We start from the raw sequence: 12,115 nt of genomic DNA, 5'->3' as shown, positions 1-12,115 counted from the left end.
AAAATAAAATACGCGCACAAGCCAAATTTGAAGTGCTTGACTTGGAGAAGAGGTGGCACATCGGCCCACTGAACGGCACGTCCGCCTCACAGTTTGGAGGGTGTGGGTTCGATTCCACTTCCAGCCCTTCCTGTGTGGAGTATGCATGTTCTCCCCGTGCCTGCATGATTTTTTTGCGATTGGCTGGCACCCAGTTCAGGGTGTCCCCCGCCTAAAGCGCTATGACAGCTGGGATAGGCTCCAGCACGCCCGCGACCCCCGAGAAGCAGTACAGATAATGGATGGATGGACTTGGAGAAGGTCAGTGATGTGTGCGTGTGTCTCTACAGATCATATTCATGTTATTTGTCTCAAAGTTTTCTCTCATTGACACACAACACATATTCGGAGCAAAAGCTTTTTTTCCCCCTCAGTTCACTGAACATGTCTGATTTGAGGTTAGAACTTCCTTCTTAAAAGGAATTTGTACAAGATCATAGACTTTTTGGGTTTATTTATTTGATGCATTTTATTCCAGACAGCCCAAGATGTTTGGCATAATATTTCAAATGATGTCTATTTAATTTATTTTACGCAGGCCATTTGAAAAAATACTAAACAAAGGCAGCAGTTTTGCAGTGGTGCTTTATTTTACTTTAATCCATATCTTAGCAAGCTAAACTGTGATAAATCCAGCGGTTCTATGTGGTGACAAAGGTCCATTTCATTGTGTGTTAAGTGCTGCATTTAACGCATACATGTGTTGCGCAACATCCCAAACTTCAGCGAGCAGTGAGCTCCTTCTGTCTTCGGTATGGAACAAAAGACACCAAGGGATGGAGGCGGAAAGCAAAAAGCCAAGGCGGGAGGCGGCCCACCCACCCACTCACCCGCTCACTCACCTGCTTGTGGTGATGGTCGTAGGAGTTGATGTGGTTGTCAAACTGCTGGTGTCGCACGTATTGTTTGTCGCACAGCTCGCAGTAGAGACTGGAGGTGCCCTCCTCCTGCATACACACGCACACACACACACGCACGCGTGCACACACACACACACACACAGATGTGAGTCCGTGGTGAAATGCTGTCAGATTGTTGGTAATACACACACAAATGCTGTCCGTGAAGAATGGCTTCCTAAATAAATATTCATCACCATTTACGACGTTCGGGCTGTCACAAATTAATTTTGGACAAATGCGTTACCATGGTGACATATTTTGCACACAAACATGTCGCAAGCATGTCTTGTTGCATGAGCGTGTGCGCCATTTGCTGAGTGTGTTGGAGTACAAAGTGGCCGGGGCTTGTGGAGAAACATCATAACTAAGGTGAAATGTGTAATCAATATTGATTACATTGGAGCTTTTCATTTGAGTGCATATGTGAATGACTGCGTCTCCGTGCCAGATGACCCCTTTAATCGCAACTATTGATCGACAATGTGAGTGTCTGAATGAATGCACGTTTACACATACACACGCACAATATCTGCATTATCACAAACGCACGCACGCCCGCACGCACGCACGCACGCACACACACACACACACACACACACACACACACACACACACACACACACACACACACACACACTATCTGCGTGACTATATATCTCATACATATATCCACACACTCTAGTGTTACATACTCCCACACACACACTAAAAAAAAAAAAACGACTACTTATAACACACCTGGTTCATACCTTTCACATACACGCACCTGAATAATGAGAGCAAATTATTATTATTAAAAAATGAAAATATTTCCCACAGCCATTTTAACGTTGTTTTCGGTGAGTACTAAAGTTTGCTCTGCGCCAACGACCGCTGTGGGAATCCAGCGTTCATTTGCTTGGACGCGACAGACAGAAGACTAAGAACGAAATTTGCCTGCGTCCATTACCGCTGCAAAATCCCCCCCACCCCCGATGATTGCGTGAGTCGCCATAATTGCATTAAGTCCCGACTTATGAGGCACGATTACATGGGGTGGAGCAACATTAAGGAAGGACTTATATGACATTATTCTATTAAACAGGCACCACAAAGACATCCTTCAATTAAAAAGACAAGCAAGCCATTTGCATGATTCCCTCCTGCTAGCTTGCATTAGCCGCTCGCCGCAATTAAAACCCTCTCCGACCGCCATCAACTGTTTGGATTGTTTTGTTTGGACCACAAGTGGATTGGCTTAAAGAAGAGCAGCACATGAAATGTTTTATTTCAGTTGAAACGGACTTCTTTTTAAATGGAGATAAGAGAGATAAAATGTGGGACTCTCGATGGGATCACCGGTGTTTGAGTGATGTTCCATTTATTTATTTTCTTTCTGTGTGTTTGCATTTGTCATGGTGATCGTTCTGGTGTTTGTTTAACTAGGCTGCATGTATTTCGTTTGTGAATGCTGATTTCTCCGACTCCCCGAAAAGGCACCACCGCGATCGGTGAAGGAGGGTGAAAAACGAGAGAAAGGGAGAGAGGTGCGGAGAGGTGAAAGAGGCGGTTGTGTAGAAGTGGAAGGCGAATAAAAGACACCCTGGGAAACTCAAAATCTGTCCCTCGTTGTGACTCGGAGCCGTAACATATTTTGGCGAGCTAGCCAGGAGCCAGGGGGTTTTGTTTTGTTCGAGATCAGCAAGAGCTCTGAGTGGGTACATCGTTAGCGGTTAACGTTAGCGCATCGCTACCAACGAATCCCCCCTTGCTCCAACCACGAACCGGGATCTTCCTGACAAACGGCTTACCTCGTGAGTGCCGAGGATGGAACAAGAGCAGTTAAGAGACCAAGTTACTACCACGCTGTGTAGGCTAGAATGGGATCAACTAGTGGGGGTATGTAACTTTCTAAAGGGCTCCAATGTCGACGATACTGGCGAGAACGAGGAAGCCATCAAGAAATTGAGCCGACGAGACTTGATGAAACTCATTGAAAATAAAATTGATGAAGTGGAGCAAAGTCGCAAGTCAGTGGAAGTAGTCCAATTCATTGATGAATTGCTGGTGTTTATTAGAGACACTGGGGGGGAAGGTGACGCTCGCGAGAGGAGCACTTTCTACCGCCCCACTGAGGTGACGCGCAACTACGAGGAGCTGCGGGTAGAGCTACAAGCATTGCAAGAGAAACTTAAAATGATGGACATATCACCAGCCGGGAGCCACAGCTCATCACCTGCCAAAATATCGGAGGTGACTATTCGCAGGGAGTTTCGCATCTGTGGACAAATCGGTGAAGGTGGGCAGCGCGAAAGGCTGTCCTATACCAACTTGCTCCATCAAATGGAACTTGGACTTCGTAAGGGCCACAGCGAATCAGAAGTGATTGAAGCGGTTATAAGAGCTATTTGCCCAGGGCTTAAACTCAGAGATATGCTTGAACTAAAGACTGATATAACCCTTTCTCAGTTAAAAACAATACTAAGAGGACATTATAGGGAAGATGATACATCCGACTTGTATCAAAAATTGATCAACCTTTCCCAGGAGCCCAAAGAATCGCCCCAGGACTTTCTATTCAGGGCCATTGAGCTCAAGGATCGGCTCCTATATGCATCCAAAGGAGAACCAGCTGAACACTACAATGCAGCTCTGGTCAAGAAGACATTTTTGAGATCAGTGGCCACAGGACTTCTGAATGACAACATTAAATTCCAGCTGAAATCACTTCTTGACAATTTGGAGGTAACAGATGAAAGACTGATCGAAAGGCTCAATGAGGCAGCTAACCTTGAAGCTGAGCGGCTAAACAAGCTAAGGAGGAGCGGCATCAAGCAACCTAGAATTAATGAGCTGCAAACTTCGGAGGAACGGCAGGGCGGCGTGCACACAACTTCATCCCAGGACACAGCAGTAGTAAAAGAGAAAATCCAGAGGGCTGCAGCTCCACCGGAAGTACAGGCCATGGTCGCTGAATTAAAAACTGAAGTGGCAGAGATGAAACAAATGGTACTTAATTCCTTGAATGCCGGCAAGTTCCAGCCCGCCCGGAAACCAACCTACAACACCCAAAGAAGGAGAGGCTGCAGGACCTGCCAGGACAACGGCGAGGGAGACAACTGCACCCACTGCTTCAAGTGTGGCCAGGCAGGTCACATATCCAGAGGATGCCGAGTTCCCCCTCGACTTCAGGGAAACGCCAGAGGGCCGCTGCCATGGGACCAGCAGTGACCCAGCCAACTCATCAGGAGTCCCGCTACTGCCACCATTGTCGACGAGAGGAACAAGGTGACACGCTGCTCCAGACCTGCACAAGCTGCTCATCTGCCTCGTACTGTTCCAAAGCCTGTCAGACTCAACACTGGCCGGAACACAAACACATCTGCACCGCGGTAAGAATGGTGGATCATCATTTGAGTGAGAGGCGAGAAAAAGGGTGGTCATCACACATGGGTAAACTTGATATTTTTCAAAATAAGCAAGGGAGAAAACTTGTCAAATTAATTGGTAGACGTAGGATGGTCAAGTGTACTTTTGATAATGTACCAGTTACAGCCCTGTGGGATACAGGCGCACAAGCTACGGTGATAAATGATAAATGGAGAAAGGAGCACTTGCCCTATACCACAATTCGAGAGATTGAGGAACTATTGGGACCAGAACCTCTAAATGGACTGGCCGCAAATCAGACAAAAATACCATTTATTGGGTGGGTTCCTGTTGAGTTTAAAATAACGGGCACAGAAGTTTCAAGTTCTGGCCTGTTAGTGCCTGTCCTCGTGTCCAGCGACCACAATGTGGCTCAGAGCCCTATCATAGGGTTCAATGTGATCGAGGAAGTCATTAATGAGCACGTAAAACAAGGCTCAACTGAGAGTGAATGTACAGCTAACATTGTGAGTGATGCTTTTGACATGGACATGGTCTCCGCTAAGACTGTTATCCAGTTGCTGCATACACACCACGCAGTCAACGAGGTGATTCAGGTAAAAACGGGAAGAAGTAAAATTGTCTTAGGTCCGAATGAAACTACCACTGTTCGCTGTCGCACGCATATACAGGTTGATGATGACGTTGCTATGCTGTTTTGCCCAGAGTCCAACCAGAGTTTGCCTGAAGGATTGTTTATACAAGAAGTACTGTTTAAGGCAAAGAGAGGCAACTCAACCACGGTCCCAGTACCCATCACTAATACCTCGAGTCAGAATATCACTCTGTATCCACGTATTAATTTGGGACATGTTGAGGGGGTCAAGGATGTATATCCAGCAGCTCTACAGCTTGCGAGCAAGCCAAAAATGGATGGAAACGAGGCAGACCTCAAAAGTTCATCGTCTTCTCCCCGTAACGCGAGTGAAAGTTGGGACCCTCCGTTAATGCTAGACCATCTAACTAATGAGCAGCAACAGTTAGTGAGGAAAATGCTCCGCGAAGAGTGCAAGGCCTTTGCTCGAGATGAAAATTATGTTGGCAGCATTCCGACTCTGCGCATGCATATTTCCCTTCATGACCATACCCCAGTCCAGAAAACATACATTAGTGTGCCAAAACCCCTACACCAGGAGGTAAAAGCGTATCTGCAGGATTTAATCAACCGAGGTTGGGTCATGAAGTCCAAGTCACCGTACTCTTCACCAATAGTGTGTGTAAGAAAGAAATCGGGAGAGCTTAGACTCTGTGTAGACTACCGCGAACTTAATCGCAAGTCAGTACCGGACAGACACCCTATTCCCAGGATACAAGACATGCTTGATACATTGACGGGTAGTTCATGGTTTACCGTGCTTGATCAAGGGAAAGCATATCATCAAGGGTTCTTGGATGAAGAAAGTCAGCCACTCACAGCATTCATCACGCCTTGGGGTCTGTACCAGTGGGTACGGATCCCATTTGGTCTCAGCTCTGCCCCGGCCGAATTCCAGAGAAGCATGGAGGAATGTCTGTGGGGGTTGCGGGATGACATTTGTCTACCCTACCTTGATGACAATTTAGTTCACAGTAAGTCGTTTCAGGACCATGTGGAACACGTGAGGGCAGTTTTGCAACGGTACCAGAAGCATGGTGTCAAACTAAGTGCTAGTAAATGTGAACTTTTCAAGCCTAAAGTCAGGTTTTTGGGCAGGATTGTGTCGAAAGAAGGGCATAGTATGGATCCAGCAGAAATTGCTCCTGTGATGGCACTAAAAGATAGGCAGCCCGGTAATGTGGGGGAGGTGAGGCAAATTTTGGGCTTTCTCTCCTACTACAGGCCATATATAGAAGACTTTTCCCGCATTGCCAAACCGTTGTACGAACTCCTAGCAGCGCCATCAACCACTTCCAATGTGCCCCAAGACTCAAAGCGGCAGAGGGAAAGAGGAAAAGGGAAAAACAAACACAGTCGAGGACAGTTGTCATCCTCTGTCTCGATTACATGGACAGACACTCACCATCAGGCTCTGTGTTCTCTGGTTGACAAACTGTCTAGTCCTCCTATCCTAACTTACCCAGACTTGAATCATCCGTTTGTGCTACACACGGATGCCTCTCAAGCGGGGTTGGGAGCCGTGCTATATCAGCGACGCAATGGAAGATTAAGAGTTATCGCTTATGGATCCAGAACTTTAACACCACCGGAGAAAAATTACCACATGCACGCGGGTAAATTGGAGTTTCTGGCACTGAAGTGGGCCATCTGTGAGCGCTTTAGAGATTACTTGTTACACGCACCATCTTTTGTGGTCTACACAGACAATAATCCGCTCACCTATGTATTAACAACGGCCAGATTGAATGCCTCTGGTCAGCGGTGGGTAGCAGAATTGGCAGATTTCAATTTTACCATAAAATACAGACCTGGCAAAACGAATGCAGATGCAGATGGGTTATCGAGGATGGCCATTGACTTTGAGGACTATATGAGTCATTGTACCCAGTCTGTCGACCAGGATGTGGTAACAGCCACCCGACAGGGCATATTAGCACAGCAAGCTGAACAAACTCCTATCTTTAGCGCAATTTCCTTAGATGTGCTTCAGCAGCAAACAGGAGCGGAGGGACTACCACATACTGTTCAGCCATTGACCAGAGAAGAGATTTGCGCGGCTCAGCGGCAGGACGCTGTAATAGGTCAAATATATCGTCACTTGCAGGAAAAAGGGAGACCGTTAGCATATGAGCTGAACGCTGAGAGTGCGGAGGTAAAGGCGTTGGCCAGAGAGTGGGACAAGCTCAAGATCAGGGAGGATGGGACCTTGTTCAGAGTAACGGCAACCAAAAAACAATTGCTTCTCCCTTCGATATATCACCCCCTTGTATTGGACGAACTGCACAAACAAATGGGCCACTTGGGCTCAGAGAGAACACTAAAGTTGGTAAGGGACCGTTTTTATTGGCCCAAAATGCAAAGAGACATTGAACACTTTGTCATGAATGTATGCGAGTGTCTGAAGAAGAGGAAACCAAACAGGCAAGCGCGTGCACCGATGCAGAATATCGTAACCACTCACCCCTTTCAGCTAGTGTCAGTTGATTTTCTCCATCTGGAACAATGTAAGGGGGGTTGCGAGTATATTCTGGTGGTCATGGACCATTATACACGCTTTGCACAGGCATATGCAACGACCAACAAATCAGCAAAGACTGTGGCAGAAAGATTGTTCAATGACTTTTGCCTTCGATTTGGTTTCCCAGAAAAGCTCCACCACGATTTAGGGAGAGAATTTGAAAACAAGCTGTTAAGTCACCTGAAGGAGTTGTCCGGTGTAAAGGGATCTCACACAACTCCATATCATCCCCAAGGGAACGGACAAACAGAACGATTCAATAGGACTCTCCTCTCTATGCTGAGAACCCTTACCGAAGAGCAAAAATTGGACTGGAAAACACACCTTCCCAAAGTAGTACATGCCTACAACTGTACTGCGAATGAGGCCACTGGTTATTCACCATTCTTCTTACTTTTTGGTAGGGTACCAAGGCTTCCGGTGGACCTTCTATTTGGCATTGAGCAGGAAGAAAGCCCGGGCTCCTACCAAGACTATGTGGGAAAATGGAGAAGCAGGATGATTGAGGCTTACAACATCGCCTCCAGGAATGCAGTTAAGTCAGCCGATAGAGGTAAAAGACAGTACGACAGGAAAATCTATGGTCCACCACTTCAGGTGGGCAGCCGTGTTCTTGTCAGAAATGTCATTGAAAAGGGAGGCCCGGGAAAGATCCGCTCATATTGGGAAGACAAGATTTACGTCATCAAACACCAAAAGGGTGAGGACAGTCCAGTTTTTGAGTTAGAGCCAGAAAATGGCACAGGTAGAACAAGGATCTTACACAGGAATTTGTTATTGCCCTGTGACTTTCTTCCACTAACTCCACAGGAAAATAAGAGGGTGGAAAAGAAAAAAACAAAACAAAGACACTTTGATGAAAATGGGAGAGCAAAGGCACAACAGATGCAGCAGGCGGAAAGGGAGGTGGATCTAGATGAGGACTTATTGGATGCTGCCACATGGTCTGTCCATGAGCCGCACGGCTTGCGTTTGCTGGACCCCACTGCAGTAGAATTTGTCCCACAGATCGCGAGGGATGCTTCCGTGCAGGAAGAGCGTTCCGGACAAGCTGAGGAGGAGGAAAGGGTCGAGATAGTCCCTTCTCCATCTGGTAGGGAAGTTGAGTACACTGCAGATGCAGGTGATATATCCGAGGAGCCGGAGTTCGAAGACGCAAGAGCGGCAGAGCAGAGAGGGTGGTACTCAAAAAGGGAAAGACGGAAGCCACAAATTTTGACTTACAATACGCTGGGTCAACCGACTTTCACAGAGAGGACAGTAGCTACTAAATGTTTAGATGTTAGGGGGTTCTGGCGACCTTGGTGTTGAATGCTTATGTTTATATACATGATTTGGGATGTCATAGCTCGCTGTTTATTGGAACTATACCACCGATGTATTTCGTTGTTCATTGATGGTGGCAAATACAGCCAAATATGAAGATGTAGGAACCGGACAAACGTGGTTGTAACATGAACATGGACAAATGCCACATGTGTATGCCGGTCTTATTGAAAATGTTGTTGAAAATGTTGGGTGGTTGAATGCTTACACTGAATTTTTTCAGGAGTATACACAACTGCAATGTATATTCGTCAGGGTATGTGTAAAAAAAAAAAAAAAAAAAAAAACAAGAAAAAAAAATGTTACCTTGATGTGAGTGTTAGGTCAGGATGACACTGTTTTTTTTAAGTGGGGGAGGGTGTGGGACTCTCGATGGGATCACCGGTGTTTGAGTGATGTTCCATTTATTTATTTTCTTTCTGTGTGTTTGCATTTGTCATGGTGATCGTTCTGGTGTTTGTTTAACTAGGCTGCATGTATTTCGTTTGTGAATGCTGATTTCTCCGACTCCCCGAAAAGGCACCACCGCGATCGGTGAAGGAGGGTGAAAAACGAGAGAAAGGGAGAGAGGTGCGGAGAGGTGAAAGAGGCGGTTGTGTAGAAGTGGAAGGCGAATAAAAGACACCCTGGGAAACTCAAAACCTGTCCCTCGTTGTGACTCGGAGCCGTAACAAAAAGACAAGGCAATCCTTGTTCCTGCAAGATCAGCACTTTTCAGAAGACATCACAATTCATGTACACAAAGATGTGATAGGAGAGCAACTACTGTATTTTCAAGTACTTCATTCTTACAAGAAATGAGCCTGAGAGGATCCTCAAATGAGTCATTGATGTGGTTTAATGAGCAACGTTTGCTGCAATCCAGTTGAAAAATAGATTTCATAATCCATTCCAATGGAGTTTCCGGAACATTTCCGATCCAAGGCCGACTCTAAACGTTCACGCGCGTCGGATGTCTCAACTTTGTTTGAGAACTCGCTCAGCTTTTTTTGTTGTGCGCTTTGATGCGCCGTGTTAGCGCTTAGCGCTGCCTGGGCTTGTCCGTCGCTGCCAGAAAACAAAAGCGGGCCTCGGGATGAAGGAGTGCTAATGTTTTGTGCCCAATTAGCCGCGTGTGGAGTTGACTTCAAACTAACACGTTTCATCGAGCTCGTCAAAGGCCGCAACTCGTTCCCGTTTCCATGCAGTGAAGCTGCCCGACTCCAAAGTCTGAAAACTAGCGAAATACATTTGCAAGCCAAAAGAGCAAAATCATCCACAGAGCGGAAGACTTTCTAACGAGAATAAAAACGTTGCTGCGCGACATTTGCGTCAAAGACCAAACGTGATGGGAGCGTCCGGCAGGGGGGACTGAGTCAACCTTGGCCAGCATATGGGCAGCAAAGCTGCCCCTCCCCCGCATTTACCCCACCCCTGGTCGGTCACAACCCCGCATCCTCGGGGGATGTGCATGCGTGTGTGCCAGAAATTGAACCGTAAAACCGGACGGGATTACGGGATTAATTCCAGCGCCTCCGCATCCAATAGACAAAATTAGAGCTCCTTTTCCATCCCGAATCAATGCGCCTACAACTGCAAGTACGAGTAGGGTGAGGGTTAGAGAATGAGATGGGTACTTTCATCTCCAAATACATTGGCTGATGGAGACCTTAAGCGCTCTTGCGAATCCAGCTGCACACCGTCATAAACGCGCACGCTGGCACATTTGCCGGCGAGCATTTCATGGCTCATTGGCACGAGCACGTCGGCGACACTGAGGCAAAGAAAGAAAATGTCACGAGAAGAGACGGGAGGAACAGTGGAGCATGTGAAAAGGAAAAAGAGCGCCGTCCTCAGGATGCAGCCAGCGAAACTTCCTCTGCCACCGCGTCTGGCCGCACAAAAGACAAGCATCCGCAATTCAGCAGAGTTTTCTCTTACATTTTGAGGATATTGGAAGAGAAAAAGCTTTTTGAAAACCTGCGCTCCGCCACCGCAAAAAAATGAAGACGAGACGGCGGCCATATTGACATGAATATTGCATCTCCATCCCGAGTGGACTGCATGTGCTGCGGCGCACACATGCACACTCTGCTCTCTTGATTTAAGATGACACAAACACAGACTCACAGATTGTCGTAAATGTGATGAATCAATCAATATATAAATGAAATCACATGACTGAAGACATGAACAATGGACAGCTGTCAATCACATGTCATCTGAACTCCTTTTCAGTGAGGTGGGGGACCTTACGCCAATGAGTGACAGTGTTGCGCGTGTCTGTGTGTTTGTGTGTGCAGCCAGATGGAGCGCACTCCAGTTCAACAGTCTTCTGAATAACACACACAAACACATGCACACGCACACACAGACTGCTATGAATGAATTGATTAAGCGTGGTGTCCCAAAATTTCTGTGCACCTGTTGCCTCACACCATCAATCGTTTCCTCTTTTTTTTTCTTCCAACTGATGCGAGTACGAGAAAGTACGTTCTTTGGAGATAGAAAAATCCATTTAAGTCAATGACAGCAAATGAAAACAAAGACTGAGATTTTGACACAGATGGCCACGTGTGCAACTGCTGCGGCACAGCGCTAGCAACTGCAGGGGACGATTTGCTCGATGTCCGATTTGATTTTTTTGCCGTCAGTATCTCCACCATGCTGTTACAGGCCCGATACCTGCGGCCCGACACCTGCAGACGTTCCTCGACACGTTATGTTTTTGTTGCTCTCATGTTGCTGCTTTAGTTTCCTCGCTATTATTTCGATGCTTTGATTGCTATCGTTTCATGGGTATTGTTTCTCGCTATTCAACTTGCTTTCATTTTGGTGATTTTCATTCCTTCGCAATTGTTCAGTCGATTGCTGTTTTCTGGCTATCAATTTCCTGCTCAGATTCTTGTGCGCGCATGGGAGCGTGTTATGGAGTGACTTGTTCGGGTCTGACTTCCCCTCGTGGAATTCCGCTGGCAGGGTTTATCCTTACAAATACACACCGGATATGACAACCAAGTTAGTTGGGATTTGACCTCACACACACAAACGTTACAAAGACACGCTCAAGCAGCACGCCTTTCTCATTATCATGCAGAGCAGCAGCGCTCGCATTGATTTTCACTCTGTCTTAAACGTGGCATGCGTGCATGCGCTCGCGGTCAGCTTGGCAAAGGCTCTCTGGGCTGAGTCAAGATTATGGCTGTGAGATTTTTCACTTTGTTTATCCCCTCCCCCCTCTCTCTTTTTGTTAAAGCTCTCCCCTGTCTCTTTCAATGTCTTTTTCAAGTCTGCCTCTCTTCCTGGTCACTCCATCATTCTGCAAAGAGACCCCTGGACCACCAG

General features: G+C 46.7%; 1 protein-coding gene across 1 annotated transcript in view; it reads right to left on the bottom strand.

Annotated features, from left to right (window-relative positions):
• Nucleotides 1-12,115, bottom strand: part of LOC133157994 (uncharacterized) — a 45,598-nt gene that overhangs the window by 6,689 nt on the left and 26,794 nt on the right. The window contains exon 4 of the mRNA XM_061284727.1: nt 882-986. Coding sequence (XP_061140711.1) covers nt 882-986 — 105 coding nt within the window. The remainder of the gene's footprint in view (nt 1-881; nt 987-12,115) is intronic.

The sequence above is a fragment of the Syngnathus typhle genome, linkage group LG8, assembly GCF_033458585.1.
Source record: "Syngnathus typhle isolate RoL2023-S1 ecotype Sweden linkage group LG8, RoL_Styp_1.0, whole genome shotgun sequence".
NCBI lineage: Eukaryota > Metazoa > Chordata > Actinopteri > Syngnathiformes > Syngnathidae > Syngnathus > Syngnathus typhle.
The sequence above is the reverse complement of the archived record's forward strand: the minus strand, read 5'-3'. Positions and strand labels throughout refer to the sequence as shown.